General features: G+C 42.2%; 1 protein-coding gene across 1 annotated transcript in view; it reads left to right on the plus strand.

Moving 5' to 3' along the window:
- LOC106813510 (rho-related BTB domain-containing protein 1-like) overlaps positions 1-18,186 on the plus strand; it is a 42,963-nt gene extending 24,777 nt beyond the window's left edge. Inside the window, exons 7-15 of the mRNA XM_014817655.1 lie at positions 471-603; positions 7,696-7,903; positions 8,263-8,667; positions 8,952-9,264; positions 9,595-9,713; positions 9,975-10,217; positions 11,765-11,913; positions 12,196-12,305; positions 15,928-18,186. Of these exons, the coding sequence (XP_014673141.1) occupies positions 471-603; positions 7,696-7,903; positions 8,263-8,667; positions 8,952-9,264; positions 9,595-9,713; positions 9,975-10,217; positions 11,765-11,913; positions 12,196-12,305; positions 15,928-16,130 (1,883 nt within the window). The 3' untranslated portion in view covers positions 16,131-18,186. The remainder of the gene's footprint in view (positions 1-470; positions 604-7,695; positions 7,904-8,262; positions 8,668-8,951; positions 9,265-9,594; positions 9,714-9,974; positions 10,218-11,764; positions 11,914-12,195; positions 12,306-15,927) is intronic.
- The last annotated feature ends 1 nt before the right edge of the window (position 18,187 follows it).

Below are 18,187 nucleotides of genomic sequence, written 5' to 3' on the forward strand. Positions count from 1 at the left end.
GACACGGTGATTTACAAAATTAATGCTTATTAATCTTGCATTATTTTTAACTGTGATGTGGCGTAGCAGCGCCCTTGTACGTACACAGTGAGTGAACTGTTACAGGTTAATTTCACAGGCTGTGATGTGTGACTTGACAGCAACAGTATTGCCTGAGGTGCTTTATATTCTGTACATGTGAGCTTGTATTAACGTGTCCCCCGCATTCATGCAGAAGTGATAAACCAGCCTAGGCATGCAAGTGGGATTTCACAGACATTGTCACTTTGAAGCTTCCGGAATATTGCTACATAATGGTTAATTGATTGATAAATTGAAGGTTGTGAGAAGTAGACGTCCTGTTGCCCTAGCCTCAGCACGGTCGACCTTCAACGCAGTATACACCGTAGACCGTTTCTTCTTGCAGCGATCAACGTGGTGCTCCTTTGTGTCTCCAGCAAATTCCCGCTGTCGCACGCAACGTTAAGCAGCCTGTACAAGAGATTCGGGCGCTTCTGTCCCACACGGCCCATCGTACCTCGTCGGCTGCAAGAGTGGTCTCAGGCACATGTGGAAGGATGAGCAGCCTACAGCTTTCACCCACAAGCGTGGACCTTTAATCAGGTAGCCATATATAGTATGGGCTGGTAGTATACTGACTTTGGATGGATGGGCTGACAGACAAAGCCTGGGACACTAATCGGGTAGCAAGTATAGTAGTAGTGATGGTATATACTGACTTGGATGGATGGGCTGACAGACAAAGCTGGACCACTAAATCGGGTCAGCACATATAGTAGTGAGGTGATGGTAGTTATAGCTGCACTTGGCATGGATGGGCTGACAGACAAAGCTGGGAACCACTAATCAGGTAGCATATAGTAGTAGTGCTGTAGCTTAACTCGCACTTGGATGGATGGCGACAGACAAAGCTGGGACCACTATCAGGTAGGCATATGTAGTAGTGATGGTAGTATACCTGCACTTGGATGGATGGGCTGACAGACAAAGCTGGACCACTAATGCGGTAGCATAGTAGTAGCATGGTAGTATAACTGGACTTGATGGATGGCTGGACAGACAAAGCTGCGACCCACTAATCGGGTAGCATATAGTAGTAGCTGGCTGGTAGTATCTGCACTTGGTATGGATGCGGCTGACAGACAAAGCTGGCGACCACTAATCGGTAGCATATAGTAGTAGTGCTGGTAGTATACTGCATTGGATGGATGGGCTGAACGACAAAGCTGGGACACTAATCAGGTACGCATATAGTAGTAGTGATTGGTAAGTATAATATTCTATTGGATGGATCGACGGGGGGGGAACCCAGACAGACAAAGCTGGGACCTCTAGAGTTGGGTAGCGGCCAAGCCCTTACCCTTGATGAGAAAACAATTAACACAATTAAATTTCTGTGTTCAGTCAAACCGTATATCTAAAGGTCGAAACCTATAATATAGACTGATAGATGAGGAAATACTAAAAATAAATGTGCCAGGCCCAATTAAAATTTTGTTTACTCTCCCACCCGACCAGGCGGAAAGTTGAGTAGGTAGGTTAAATTTTTTTGGAGGGGGTCTTTTTACAATATTCAGCAGGTGTCTACATTGCTCGAGGTGGTTGTGTGGAGTTACCTTGTTATGTTGAATGTTTGTTTTTGCTTCGCCGTAACATAATCAAGAGCATATAAAGAAGGAGAGCGTGCAACGGTAAAATGCTGAACCAGTGTTGCAGTATTAGTCGAATTTAATAAACTTTTCCTGTGTTATTTTTGATATTTCCCTTGCATATTTCTTGATCAGCTGTTCTACCTTGTTCATATAAAACAACCGCATTGTCCCTCGATGCCATACGCTAGATAATTGAGCGGGGGCGGCTACTCTAGAATTGATGAATTTCTGGGGTGTCCGGATCCCCACCTTATTATTTAATTGATTATTAATTAAAAAAAATCTCAGTGGAGCATGCTCCTCCCGAAGCAACCATCTTGAGCTGCCCTGGCCGCGAGGCTCCCATGCGTCTCTCGTCTGCTCTAGCTTCCCTGTATACAGTCCATCAACTCGCCGACTATGTTTCTGATATATCGTCCACATCGCCATTCGTATCTCGCCGCCGGCCACACCCTCTTTGACGCTGCCTTTCCGTCCACCGTGTCCGGTTTTCTTCGTTCCACCCCTCGCGTGTCTCTCCGCCAGTCCTCCTCCTCCCTTCCTCCACGTCTTTCCCACTGCTCCTCTACGCCACGCTCGTCCTAAAATCTGTATTTTGTTATTTAAAAGTGTTATAACTGGTAAACTTCGGTGTTTCCTTTCAATGATTGACAAAATGGAGATGAATGATCGTCTTGGTATTATTGGATTCATAGTGATGACCCCACCTGTGACCACCTCCCACGACCACTTCACGGCTGGATGTATTAGTAAATAACTCTAGCCTGTAGATATCGTTGCATCGTCAGTACCGACACTAATGACTGTGAACTACACAGCCGCCATCCTCTACCGGGGGACGCAACACCTCACTCTCCACCACGTGTCGAGACGAGGGTCGCAGTATTGACTTACATTGTGTCGTTACGTTGGCTGTTTCCATCGAACATCCCAGATTCCTTTTCACGGCCTCCTCTATCGTCATGCGCTCATGGTGCATCAAGGGACTACTGCCCGTTTGTGTTTATATAACCGAACTGGGTAGAGACAGCTGATCACATATACTGCAAAGAATCGTCAAAATTAAAACACGGGGAAAAGTTTTATTAATTTCGACTAATACGCAACATGTCTCAGGCATTTTACCGTTGTATGCTTCCTTCTTTATTTATGCTCTTGACATAATGTATTGCACAGAATTTATATAATGTTACAGTGATACAATTTGGTAAAAAAAAAGAATGGGAATGATTAAATAAGAGTTTGAGTCGGCCTCTTTTTTGGCGGGCTCGTTCGGGTAAGGCAACACAAACATATATTTCACTTATGGCCCCATTTGCTAGATAGTCGTCCATGCTATCGAATCATAATAAAAGCCGAAGGCGACGTGTCTGCTAACACAAGTTTGGCTAGTGAGGCAACGGGTTTGACTTATACATTCTCATGTGTTTCGACCATAGCATTTAACTATATGTGTTGATTGCAGCATTCACATGTTGTGGATTGCAGCCATTCGTTCATATATTTGATTGCAGCATTCACCATGTTTTTGATGCAGATTCTTTATGTGTTTGACCTAGCAATTTAACCTGTTTGACATGCATTTAACTTGTGTGACCTATTAATTAACGTGTTGACCGTGGAGAGTCAGTGTGTTTGATCGGCGTGGTTTCTGTTCATTGTTGCTCACAGCGTGTCCGGGGAGGCGACATACTCCTCCGAGCAGGGAAGGATTTCCGGGTGCCCGAACGAGATATGGCACCGATATTACTGAAACGAGCGCATTACACGATGTTTGGGTGCACACCCTATTTGAGAGAATCGATACGTGCGGCTTGTTGTAGTTCAGCGAACGTCACGGATCCTCATGTCGGCTCTGAAAACGAGTGGCGAATCCGTGGACAGGTATACCATCCCTCACATGGTATATCTGTATGGGATAGCAAACCCTGTAGCCTTAGGAATCTTGAGTTTATCGACTTCAAAATCTCAGCCTTAGCTTGACGAGAGGAAGTGCCATGTGAATCAATGAGATGACCCGCTGAGAATCAAGATTCAGAGGATAAGTTACAGGTTGTAAGTGTACTATACTAAATGAATCTGTCCATGTGTAAAGCATTTCTCTATGAATATTTGCCATCTCTTGTGTAAAGAGTTAGTATAATTTTATATCTTGTACCGTAATTCAAATATAAATAATGTCTATTAACCTGAACGTAGAATATCATAATTCGTCATGAAATTATCACAGGAGTACATGTGCATTATACTAATGTAGTTCTGCTAATTATTTGCAGGTGCCGTTCGTGCCTCCCAAAGGCCTCAGGCTAAGACTGTCCGTATCCCAGAGGATTCGGATGCGCTCACCGACATCTACGCGCCGCATGCCTCTATGAACACAAGCCTACTGTGACGTTCCTGTTCCTCGACAGGAACCGCCATCCCCGCTCACGCTTTCTCCTTCGCCGGCCTTCGTGCCAGACATTCTACGAATCTGTTCACGATCGATATATCGACGTTCTTCCCGCAGGCGTTTGGGTGCATTACTGTGCGCGCGTCGTCCCCCATCGTTCTGTCACAAGTGTCAACTCGACAATGAGCAGCTGATAGAGAGGACCAGCATTCACAGACGGAGTCTGACGCATCGTGCTACGCAGGGATTCAGCGCGTCGCTGTACGGAAGATAGTCAAATCATCCTGCTTTCGAGGAGATGAGTGAAGAAATTATGACCGTCGTGACCATGGGTTTCGGTTGATCTGAATACTACTTCTCTGAAAACAGCTTAAGTTGATCAATATTTTGCCAACTAATCAACGGCAGCTTGTGTGATATAATAAATAACCCGTGCATTCTGTTAGGAATGTCTATTTTCAAATTACCATTCGCTTCATTTCTTTGATGATTTTACCTGATAAACGGTGGATGTCACGAAAATAGTCCTGTGTGTAAAGCCAATGGACACATGAACTACTCACTGTTTGCTGACGATGTTCTATTTTCGCCTGAAATCAGCGTGCGATACAGCGTCGACGTTCCAGCATAGCAAATCTCCATCTAGTTCTAACGTATGAACGCCGACAATTGCTCCGCAGCCGCGAAATATTCAGCATCTGTGTCTGCTACCCTCGTTACCTCGGTGACGTGCGGAGAACCTGCAAGCGCGCTCCACACGAACCGCAAGGCTAGCCTCCGGCTCCGAGAGACCCGGCCAGCTCCACGTAACCTGCTGAACATACTGAACTGTCGTCTTCCATGGTTCGCCGCCAACAGTGCACAACGAGAAAGTCCTCAATCTATCCATAAATAGACTCGCTTCCTGGAAAAACAAAAAGGGACAGTTGCCCCGCGGCGCAGCTCCAAATTGCTGGTTGAGAACCACTTCTCTGTACCGGCGCGTGGTCTCGCATTAAACTCTAGTGCATGAATACTTTAGATCAGCCAATAGTCGATCGAATTAACCTAAAAAGTCACATGTAACTTGCACCTAAATGCCCACGATCACTATTCGTGGTAACTGGCTTAGCGGTATGTGTTAATATTATATTTTTTTAATGTTAGCTGTTGACTGCATTATTGCAGATATACTTGGATATTAATTTGTACTCACACGGTTCAAAATATAATTAATTTATCTAATCAAGTACGCACCTCTAGCCACCGAGCAACGTTGCAGAGGTCATCAAGATTTGGCAAAGTTCGCTGCAGATGATATTAGTACTATGATGGGCACCAATATATAAATTAACTCTTCGAGTCTCTCATTTCTTCACAGATTCACGTTTCAGTTGCGCTCATGATCGCCGGTAACGTCTATGTGCACACGGCTCTGCTAATGGTTCGTCTGTGACATGATGATGCAATGCTATCGTGGCACTTCAAAGAACGACAGGAGAAATGTAGGATCCATGGACTATAAATCATTCTTTGATTTTCTTTCATTTATATTTTTTCCTAGTTTCATCTCACGATCCTAGAAATGTGACTAGTCTGGGCAGACAAGACAGTTATTGCACTTCAGTTTAATTTATCAAAAAAGTTAGATGTCTTTGCCAATTTGCTTTAATACTGTGCGTGTCCTCTCAGTATAAACAATCTTCAGATTCCTCGTAATTATGCGTTGACTCTTTTTATAATGGCATACCCGTCGCTCGCTGAGGTGCATTGTGTGTTCAACGATCCTCCTCGCGCTCGCCACAGCCGCTGTGGACCTCGCCTCTCGTTACCGAGCGTTTCTGCGAGACATATATACAGAACAGCATAATCATCGGTGGTGCGTCCTGGACGCGTTTTAGAGCTGATGGCTCGCCAACAGGGTCGCCGCAAAACGCCGCAGCCAGCCGTCGCTCGTCTTGCTCACAGCCCTAGCCGCGCTCATCGAGCAGCGGTGACTGCGTGAGGCTGGAGGAGCCGCCATATCTCGGGAGGATGAGGAGGGACCGTTCACCGCAATCTCGTCACGTTGCTCGAACTGCCACAGGTACTGCCGGCACTAATCAGCAGGAATTTAGGATGCAGCAGTAATGCGCCCGCAAGTAGCCGGCGAGAGCTCTACCGTCTGGGGCCGCAGCCAACGCCGGGTGAAATGCGATAGCTGAAGTGTCATTCGGCCATAATCGTAGTTGTTGTCACGACAGTATCGCCTCTTCTTTATCGTGACAGGTAGTGGACTTAGAAAATGTTCTGATAAGCGCATGCCATGAACACGTGAATAAATGATGCATAAGGATTGGTTAGTCAAAGACCTTTAAGAAGTATGGCACTTGTCGCTTACCTGAGACCGCCGATAAAGTGATGACTACTTATAAACATTTGGCCACCAAGCATATTTCTAGATAATTTCTGTTTCAAAATTATGGTCTTTGATTCTGCCTTTTTTAAATCTGGTCACCTCTGGTCCCGTCCACGTAGATGACAGCCTGAATGCCACTTTTACTCTATGCGTCCAAGTGATGGGAGCTCGAGAAGTTGTCAAGCCAGTAACTGTCACAGTCACACAGTAGTAGGACTGCGTTTTTAGCTCAGTCCTGACAGCCGAGTGGCAGCATGGCAGTATATTTCCGCTGCGTACGCCCGTGTGCCGCTGCTGCTAGCCACGCCGCAGCCGCAGCCGCCGCACGCCTACGCCGCCCGTCCATGCGTAGTCGTGCGTTTTAGCACGCCGCGAGCCACGCCGCTGGTAGTATGACGTGAGTCAGCGCCACTATGGCGCTACACAGCGGCGACCGGAAGCAACACACTGGCCACACTTCGAGAGAGGGTTGCAGTATTAACTAATGTCTAGTCGGTGTTCAGCGAAAATACCAGATTTTCACCGCTCATTATCTCAGCGTATGTGCATCGTAGGGACATGTGGTTTGTTTTATATTAACAAGGTAGGACAGCTGATCAATAATACTGTAAAGAATCGTCAAAATAACACGGGGAAAGTTTATTAATTCGACTAATACTGCAACATGGTTTCAGCATTTTACCGTTGTATGCTTTCCTTCTTTATATGCTCTTGACATAATGTATTGCCTACAGATTTATATAATGTACAGTGATACAATTTGTAAAAAAAGAAAGAATGGGAATGATTAATAAAAATGTTTGAGTCGGCCTCTTTTTGGCGGGTCGGTCGGGTAAGGGCAAACAAACAATATTTCATTATGGCCCCATTTGTAGATAGTTGTCCATTCTATCGAGGGGGTGTCTGCTAACACAAGTTTGGGCCTAGTGAGCAACGTGTTTGACTATAGCATTCATCATGTGTTTGACCATAGCATTTAACATATGTTTGATTGCAGCATTCACCATGTTTGATTGCAGCATTCTTCATATATTTGATTGCAGCATTCACCATGTATTTGATTGCAGCATTCTCCATATATTTGATTGCAGCATTCTTCATATATTTGATTGCAGCATTCACCATGTTTGATTGCAGCATTCTTTATGTGTTTGACCATAGCATTTAACCTGTTTGACCATGGCATTTAACTTGTGTGACCGTATTAATTAACGTGTTTGACCGTGAGAGTCAGTGTGTTTGATCGGCGTGTTTCTGTTCATTGTTGCTCACAGGCGTGTCCGGGAGGCAGACATACTCCTTCCCGAGCAGGGAAGACTGGTTGCGAACGAGATAGGTGCACCGTATTACGAGACCAGCGCATACACGATGTTTGGCGTGCACACCCTATTTGAGAACATCGTTCGTGCGGCGTTGTGTAGTCAGCGACGTCACGGATTCCTCATGTCGCATCTGAAACGAGTGCAGAATCCGTGGATACAGGTATACATGCTCACATTGTAGTATCTGTATGGGATAGCAAACCCTGTAGACCTAGGAATCTTGATTTTATCGACTGCAAAATTCACCTTGCTTTGACGGAATGCCATGTGAATCAATTGAGATGCCCGTGAGAATCAAGGTTCAAAGGATAAGTTACAGTTGTAATGTACAACATGATTGTCATGTGTAAAGCATTTTCTCTAGAATTTCCCATCTCTTGTGTAAAGAGTTATGTATAATTTTATATCTTGTAACCGTAATTCAAATATAATAATGTCATTAACCTGAACTAGAACTTTTTCATGAAATTATCACAAGTAATGTGCTTAACTAATGTAGTTGTGCTAATTTATTTCCAGGTGCCGTTCTGTCCTCCCAAGCCTGAAGCTAAGACTGTCGTGATCCCCAAGGATTCGTTGCTCACCGACGATCTACGCATGCTCTATGAACACAAGCCTTACTGTGACGTTCTGTTCCTCGCACAGGGAACGCCCATCCCCGCTCACCGCTTTCTCCTCGCCGCCTCGTGCCAGACCTTCTACGATCTGTTCACGATCGATCTATCCGACGTTCTTCCCGAGGCGTTTGTGCAGACGTGCGCGCGTCCGTCCCCCATCGTCTGTCACAAGTTCAACTCGGACAAGGAGCAGCTGATAGAGAGTGACAGCAGTTCACAGACGGAGTCTGACGCATCGTCTACGCAGGGATTCAGCGCGCTCGCTGTACGGAAGATAGTCAATCATCCTGCTTTCGAGGAGATTGAGGTGAAGAAATTATGACCGTCGTGACCATGGGTTTCGGTTATCTGAATACTATTCTCTGAGAACAGCTTAAGTTGATCAATATTTTGCGCCAACTAATCAACGCAGCTTGTTGATATAATAAATTAACCGTGCCATTCTGTTAGATGTCTATTTTCAAATTACCATTCGCTTCATTCTTTGATGATTTTACCTGATAAACGGGTGTCACGAAATAGGTCCTGTGTGTAAAACCAATTGGAACATGAACTATATTTGCTGAGATGTTTATTTTCGCTGAAATCCAGGTGCGATACAGCGTCGACGTTCCCATAGCAAATCTCCATCTAGTCATAACGTTGAACGACGTTCTCAGCGCGGAAATATTCAGCATGTGTCTGGCATACCTTTACCTCGGTGACGTGCGGAAACCTGCAAGCGCTCACACGATGTCTCGGCTCGAGAAGGCCGCGTACCTGCTGAACATAACTGAACTGTCGTCTTCCATTGAGAACATGCACAACCGAGAAGAGTTCCTCAATCTATCCATAAAGACTCGCTTCCTGGAAAAACAAAAGGAACAGTTGCGGCAGCTCTGTCTGGTTGAGAACCACTTCTCTGGTACGGGTGGTTCTCGGCATTAAACTCTAATGCATGAACTTTAACTCAGAATAGTATCAATTAATAAATATCACATGTAACTTGCATTAAATGCACGATCCACTATTCTGTAACTGGCTTTAGGGCGTATGTGTTAATATTATATTTTTTTAAATGTTAGCTGTTTGAGTGCATATTGCAGATATATTGATATATATTTTGTACTTCAGCAGTTCAAAATATAATTAATTTATTAATCAAGTAATTCAAGTATGATTTGCAAAGTTTGCAGATGTATATACTATGATGGGCACCAATTATATAAATTAACATTTGGTTTGTGCTTCACAGATATCACGTTTCAGTTGGATGATGGTACTTGTTGTGCACACAGGGCTCTGCTCATGGTTCGTTGTGACATGATGGATGCAATGCTAGGTGGCACTTTCAAAGAACGACAGGAGAAATTGGTAGGCATCCATGGACTATAAATCATTCTTTTGATTTCATTTTCATTATATTTTTCCTAGTTTCATCCTCACGTCCTAAAATTGACTAGTCTGGGCAGACAAGACAGTTTTTGCATTCAGTTTTAATTTATCAAAAGTAGATGGTCTTTGCAATTTTTGCTGTTAATACTGTTGCTGTCATGTTGTATAAACAATTTCAGATTTTGATAATTATGCTTGAATCTTTTTATTGTCACGTGTCTGTGCGCATGTGTGTTCAAGATCCCTCTGCCTGGTGTGGACCTCGCTTGCTTCCGAGCGTTTCTGGAGTACATATATACAGACAGCATATCATCGGTGGGCGTCCTGGAGCCGGTAGAGCTGATGGCCCTCGCCAACAGGTTGTGTCTGCCTCACCTGCTCGCTCTCATCGAGCAGGCGGTGACGCGTGAGCTGGGAGCCGCCATATTGGGAGATGAGAGGGACGTCACCGAGGATCTCGTCACGTTGCTCGAACCTGCACAGGTATGCCGGCACTAGCAGCAGAATTAGGTGCAGAGTAAGGTGCGCGAAATAGGCGAGAGTCTACGTCGCGGACGCGCGGGTAAATGCGTAAGTGAAGTTATTTGCCATAATCGTGTTGTCACGACACGTATCGCCTCTGCTTTATCGTGACAGGTTGGGAACTTAGAAAATGTTCTGATTAAGCGATGAACACGTGATAATGTGCATAAGGATTGGTTATCAAAGACCTTTAAGGTATGCACTTGTTTACCTGAGACCCGATAAAGTGATGACTACTTATAACATGGCCACCAAGCATTTTCTAAGAAATTTCTGTTTCAAATTATGGTCTATTGATTCTTGCCTTTTAATCTTGGTCACCTCTGGTCCCGTCCCGTAGCATGACAGCCGTGAATGCCATTTTACTCTATGGTCCAATGATGGAGTGAAAGTTGTCAGTACTGTCACAGTCACACAGTAAGTAGATCATGCGTTTTTAGCTCATCTGACGATGGCAGATGCAGCTTGTACAATCGCATGATTGTTCGTGCGTGTGTGCATCTGTCCGTCCATGCGTTCGTGCGTGCGTCCGTCAACAGTTGGGTACAAATCTAAACGGCTCGACGTACGGATTTGAAAGTCGGGACGTGGGGTGGGGGGGGGGGGGGTAATCCGAAAAACTCCGAGTTGGATGTCGAAGCTGGGGGTCAAGGTCAAGAGGTGTAAAAGAAGGGGGAACATTCCCTCTTTAACTTAAGGTATAGGGAGGAATGCAGAATTGCGGCACAAATCTAAATGGCTCGACCTAGGCTCGTGATAGTCGGTGTATGCATCATGGGTAGAAAAGCCATCACTGTGCCTAGATGGAGGCCAAAGGTCAATGGGGCACAGGGTTTACTAGAATCCCACCACTCCACCACAGAGTCACCGCAGTAGACGTTAGATGAGCGCTGTCGCTCCGCGGCACTTGTTATGGCTTTATTGAAAGGACCATGAAATGTACTTTCCGCTGACATGCGAAGAGTAAGTGTCGGGTAACCTTTTGACAATTCAAGAGGAGGGTTAAACATTGATTTGTTGACTGTTAACAAAGGACTGAACTGCTTTTGCTATTATTAGAGCCCATACCTGTGTGAATGTGAGGCTACAGTTGCACAATTGAATTCGAAAGGCAAATGTTTGTTTAACAAGGTTTACGCTCCTTAAATCATATTATGTTCTAAAGAAGTCTGTTTATAGCACCCTGAAGGCTGAATCAGTGAATGCTCGTGTGGGTAGGCAAAAACACGGGGCAGCCCATTGCTGGCACGCTTCTAATCATAATTGTTGCCTGCCAACCTGCAATGCACATGTGTCTGCAATGCATAGAGATTAGGTGGGTTCGAAAGTGTAGCTGATATATTTGTTCGAATTGGCTACGAAAGTCAAACAAGAATAAAGAAGACTTATGTATAAGACGTCTTGCTATGCACAAATGAATTTATCAGCAGAACACCAGACACCAGATGAGCCCTGTCGCACTGCGGCACTTGTTAATTAATATAATGCTTGTTGTTGCTTCAATTTAGCTGCACAATGCCAAGCAGCTGGCAAGATGGTGTCTCGTTCAACTCTCTATCAAGTACAACGAACTGACAAGGTACAACAAGAAGGCATTACATAGTCTACGGCCAGGAAATCTCGCATATCTCAACCTCAATCGGTGGCCACCTGTCTGGTATGCTTATTCTGCTTCTTGAAATAAAATTATTGTGCAGATAATAACCATACATGCGCACACGTTTGTAGGCATGAAACACACATACACACGCATGTGTGCATGCACACTTGCTGTTTTCTTGCGCGTGTCTCAAATGAGGTTTTCTGAAGAGATGTTATGTGGCTATGAAGGCTGTTTTTCTACATGTATCTGAGTAATGGTTGCTAGGTTCAAAGGCTGTTTTCTTGCATGGATTTCAATGAGGTTTGCTTGGTACAGGAAGAGCATTTTATCTTGTAGGTATCTCAATGAGGTAGAGCACTATCAGAAATGCATGCGGGACAATGCAGCACTGAAGCTTAAGCTCTCCAAGCATCGCTCTGGCAGTGGCTGCCTGTGCTTCCATAAAGGCAAGTACCGCAGACGAAACTAACTTGCTCACTGACTTCGACAATTGAGAGATATTTGTCGGAGCTATTTAGCTTCCATAACAGTTCAAGTGTATGTATTCAGATGCTACATTATATTGATGACATTAACATATGACACAACGGAGCTTTTCCATCTTGTAAAATTATTGGACAGCTAGAAATTGAATAGCTGTGTATATAGAAGATCAGAACTTTTGGTATAACATTGCTTATGATTAGTCAAAACTGATCAAATGAAGGTTTTCTGGTCAGATAATGCATAAATCATATTTAATTGGGTTGTTGTCTCCAGTAAATAGCTTGTGACATTGTTTTTCTGTGTGTAACACGTACCAGACTGTATAGCAAGGAAACATTAGGTGGAAATTAATTGGATATAGGAACTGCTAATAGCTTGTGTGTTTTAGAAGTATGAATAACTCGTCTGTCCACGCCGGGTAGTTTACAAAGCATCAACCTATGCATTATTCATAAATCATGGCACTTACTAACAACAATACATCTGAGAAGAGCATTGGTATATTCTTAATACCCTGTTGGTACGAGACTGTGTTCTTTGCATAATTTATTGAACACTGGTTGTCACTATAATATTTGCTCACAAATGCACAGTGTGCATTGAGGTGCGTAATGGCAAAGAGCTTATAATGATAATAAAGATCATTATAAGCTCTTTGGTAATGGTTGCGATATTTATACAATTTACACCCTTCTTCACATTATACCTACGCATTTAAAAGAGGTTATACAAAAGAAGTTCTGCGACTGTGTTTGTGTCGGCATGTTCTCATTATTATGCAGCTTTGCCATAGCATAGGATTCGTATCAGCAGGGTATATGTATAGTAATGCTCCCGATGGATCTATGGTTAAAATTGATGTAGATACATGCTAATATTATCGCCGTTATAGTTTCAAGTATTTAATGTTACAGGAGGACAATGAAATGTAGTATGTAAGGGTTAAATAATGATGTATCATGGCATTGCTGTGTTACATGATCCAGTAGTACTGTACGGCCATTATCTAATTTACCTAGATTCATCTGGCATGATTGAGAGGTAGATCTAGCCAGTCAGCATTGTGATAGGAGCATTCTAAAATACAATGCTCAAAAACAAAGTGCTGCAAAGTAATTTGGTGCAGATATATGAAAAACATTAGTTTAGCTTGACCACCCTAGCAACAATACTGAAGGAGGGGGATTAGTTATCTCACGCACTCACATATATAGGTCCATTGTTAAAAAGCTAGTTCATTAACCTTTGGAGCTGTTGTTATAGAAGTACAGTTTTTCTTTTAGAATTGTGGTAAACATCAACGTCCTGTCATGCTTAATTATTAGCTGCAGAGATGTTTCGTTTATATTCGCATATATATATATATTTATATAGAATTATATAGCTGCGTTCACAAGAGACTACGTATTTATGAAATTCGTTATTTGCGAGATACCGAATCTGAGACAAATACTTACTCCACCCGAGCATTCACACGCTGTTTCGCGGCTTCTGAAATGCCGTATTTGCGAGCTGCGATCTACTTTACTACAATGGAAAAAAAAAACAATGCGTCCAAGCGAAAAATCAAGGAAACAATGCGAAATAAACAATCAGTGCACAGCAACTGCCGATAAAATACGTAGACTGGTCCGCGCCTGGCAGTTCCATTCGCGTTACACGTTACGCAAGTGGAACTGTCGAGCGCGGACCAGTCTATAAATTACGCGGCTTCAGAAATTCGGTATTTAGCATTCACACGAGAGAAATACGCGGTCCAAGAGATTCGGAATATCTCAAGCACGAGAAGTAATTTGGCATCTGGGAAGCCGCGTATTTCAACGAATACCGAATCTATTTAGATTCCGCATTTGTTGGACCGCGCATTTTTGCCTCGTGTGAACGCTAAATACCGAATTTGTTGCTCCGTGTGAACGCGGCTTATATATATATATATATATATATATTATATATATACATATATGTATATATATACCTGATTGGTACATTATGGAAATCTACTCAATACTTAAAGATTGAACTTATTGAAATTAGTTTCCTTGTGCTGTAATTGCAATGAAAAACGAATAAGTGCAAATATTGACGCAGTAACTAGTTGTTTATCTAAAATGTTTGTGACATGCAGGGACCAGACTATGAACGTTTCATAGTATCAGGTTTTGAAAGGGTTTTTATAGTCAGATTTTGAAGTCAGGTAATTTTGCTGGTTTCCTTTTTAAAATTTGTCTTCAAATCAGTGGGATTCTGAATTGATGTATGTAGCTATAAAGTGGACAACTGCTAATGTCTGGCAGACGTGATATGTAAGATTAGATTTTTTATATACGGACAACTCGTGTAGAAGTTGAAGTCGAGATATTTCAGTGCGTATTTGTCTAAAAATCTAATGCAGCATTTGACGAGTGGTGTTACGTGCAGTATGTATGTGCAATATGCTATCATTTGTGAGTAGGTTGCGTTGTGATGTCTCGTAGGCGTATAGCTTTGTGGTTTGTACTCGCAAAGAATCATGTCACCAGCTTAGATGGTTTAATGCAGGTGCTTATAACACAACCGCTACGAGGTGGTAGTTTGGCTAGAAGTAGCCAGTCAATAAATTGTCATAGAACCCAAGATTGTACGTAAAGTATCTCGCTGGTTTGACACGAGATATCACAGCAATTTACTATGTAATCGACAGTTTTTGTTAGGTACATGTGTAGAACTAGTGCTTCACGGACTCTGTGTGTGTTGATGATGCTGTTTGTCTGCTAAACAGATGCTCCACCTATCCGGGGAGTGGTTCAGGATTGGTCCTGTGGTATCTTAGAACATACGTGGCAAATCCCCCTTTAGCTTGGGAGCTCTCGCTTGCCATTAGGCCTACATTATAGGTCCTAATACTATATTCGAGTGAGGAATTAGGCAGAAATCCATCAGGAGATGGACGAGTTAGTGTCGGGATACACACCATTCAATTAGCAAACCTCGATTTAACACGTGACCACATGGTTGGAATAGCTGTTCTCTGACATTAACAGCAATGTGAGGTTTTAAACAGTTAAAGCTAGGATGTCCACGCACGAGATTTTTACCATCTTTGACGAGAGTGAACTTTGTCAGATATCTTAGTGTAGGATAGAGAGATAGGTCATATTATGGTGTTAGCTCTACCGTACAGTCCCAAGCAATGGTCACATGGTCTGTCAGGGTTGCACGGGAGAGCTAGCTTAGGGGTAAATCTTTTAAAACAGAGCAACGTTTTTACGTAGCTCTTGCCACCCTTAATATTTTATTGTAACAAACCAACTTTTGCAAGACAGCAGTTTTGTTGCTGGCATCTTCGAAAGAAAAAAACGAAAATTGAGAAAACAATTTCATATGAAGTAGTCGAGGAGGTAATTTGTATTGGTGCATTGATTCACTTTTGGAGGGATCACAAATTAGGACATTTTGTGGAGCACACATATTTACTTGTGCGTATAGTGGGGAGCTAGATAAAGCAGTGTTCTTATTTGCATGCTAGAAATGTCAGTTAGCTGATAATTGAGTATATCCAACCCATGTTATTTAAAATCATTAACAATCTGGTGGAATTTCCAGGCGATACAAATTTGACACCTATGACAGCCCGCACTAGATCAGCACTCTCCAAGAAACTCAGGCAATTCTCAATCAGAACAGGCAGCTTCAAGTTTAGTTTCTTCCCCAGGACAGTACCAGTTTGGAACTCTTTACCAGCACTAGTTGCTGAGGCTCCCTCCTTAGTATTCTTTAAGGGGGAGCTGTCACGTCATTCATTCTGAAGTCTTTTGGTCCCCATTTGCCCAGTAAGAAGGCCTTGAGCTAGGCCGGCAGGGAAGCACTTTCCTGGTACCGCCACGGAAGCTGGATTGGTCTTGGGTAGATGACCAAAAAAGCAAATGGGTCATCTCCTTTACTTTATTCTTTAATCATTTACCTTACTTATTTATTCTTGGTCATGTAATTCTTATTTGTAAATGTTCTTTTTCTTGCGCCCACCGGAAACCGTTGAGTAATTGTCAAGAGTGACAGATCAACGTAACCATATAGATGTAGATATATATAGCGATAGGTGACAAATTATTTCTCTGAATGCAGTTATTTGGTAACTGGTTAGGTTTTAGCATAATGATGATAAATTGTTGGAGCTTAATAGGTGTTAACTAAGAAGTAAAAGAAAATATAACCGAGCTCGCTCGCATATTTATGGGAATGATGGTGGAAGAAATGGTAGCGAGTACGTCTTCTGAAAACCATTCATGATTTGTTTTCTTGTGGGATTCTTGCAAGTACACAGTAAGGCCAGCAGTCCTTACTGAATTTACTGAGCCAAATGTGTACCCTGCTATTGTATTTTGTTACTACTCTAGTCAACAAGATTAGCTGCTAAATATATCATTAATTTCACATGTGATAACTCAAGTTACCAAAGCCATTAGAATACTTACTTGTTGACTGGTTACTTAACAATTTGTGTTGTAAACTTTTGTTGCCATCTGCAAAACCAGACCTCACATTGTTTCCCATGCATTTATATATGAACCTGGATATTAGCAATCAAAGTTCCCTAGTTTTTCTCTTCTCTCGCAAGACGTTTTGAACTGCACCAAGTAACATCTACCAGAAATACTGTACATAACGTGTGTCACGACGTGTGTGTTGCGTGGTGTTAGTTCAATATCATTGTAGCTGGAGACAAACCCGTAGGCATGTCAGTCATGTCTTAAACAAAACATGGGAAATCAATCATTTTCCTCAAACACTATTATCTGTTATTTACTGCCTAGCGATCGATGTTTCAGCCAATAATGCAGTCATATGGTTGATGCATAAATTTATAGATAGTAAGGTTCATACATTTGTGAAAATTTGAAGTGCTAAGAAAATGCAGTGTGTAACAGCTGATATTTTACAGGAGCAATGTGTACTTAAAATTAATCTGATGCACTAAATCCTTTACGTTCGACAAGCCTGACATGATTGAACTTATTTGAATAAATGTGCAGCATCTCACGTTATTATATCTCTTGATATTGCGTACAAGAAATAAGCATAGCGTCTGTGTGTAGGGCAGTGAGACATAATTCAGTGATGTGTGCTAGTAGTTAGAAAAACAATTACCAAATTGATTTATATATTTTCTGATTGTGTGTCGAGTTTTAACACGTGCACCAATCTTAGCAGTGCAAAAACATGCATTACTGATTGTTTAAATGTTCAAAATGTGTCTTAATGTATGGTTTCATGGACAAAAAGTCATAAATCTAGTTACACAGTTTTAAATGGAATGCAACTATTTGTCTCTAACGCAATAAGCTTATAAGGCAATCGTTTAATATGTGTGCAATACAATACTGTGTTAAAAATTGGAAACCCAAAAATATTCTGTACCCAATAAGTATAAATATGTGGAAAGTGAAATGATTAATGATATACAAATCCTGCAGTAAATACGCACTTAATTATATACCAAGGATGCTGGCACATATACTTTCTTATGGCAAATGTTTAGGGGGAAATGCAAGTAAACCATTATATAACAGGTTAAACTAACTTTCTATTTATATTTTATATGCATACCATTATTTTGTGCTACCATGTGTTTTTATCTATGTTTTTTATTGCAATATGTATTTTATGTATTACCTACATTGTAAAACTGACCACGTGTATTTTATTTTGATATTGTGCTTATCTCTGAGTGCACTCTGGAAAACTAGTGAACCATTGTATAGACATAATGTATTTAATATTGGTATGCTTTGCTTTAAAAGCTTTGCATATGTTTTCAATTATGCAATATCCACAATAAAACTACTTGCAATATTAATACTAAAAC

This window comes from Priapulus caudatus, unplaced genomic scaffold, assembly GCF_000485595.1.
Source record: "Priapulus caudatus unplaced genomic scaffold, Priapulus_caudatus-5.0.1 Scaffold785, whole genome shotgun sequence".
Taxonomy (NCBI): domain Eukaryota; kingdom Metazoa; phylum Priapulida; class Priapulimorpha; order Priapulimorphida; family Priapulidae; genus Priapulus; species Priapulus caudatus.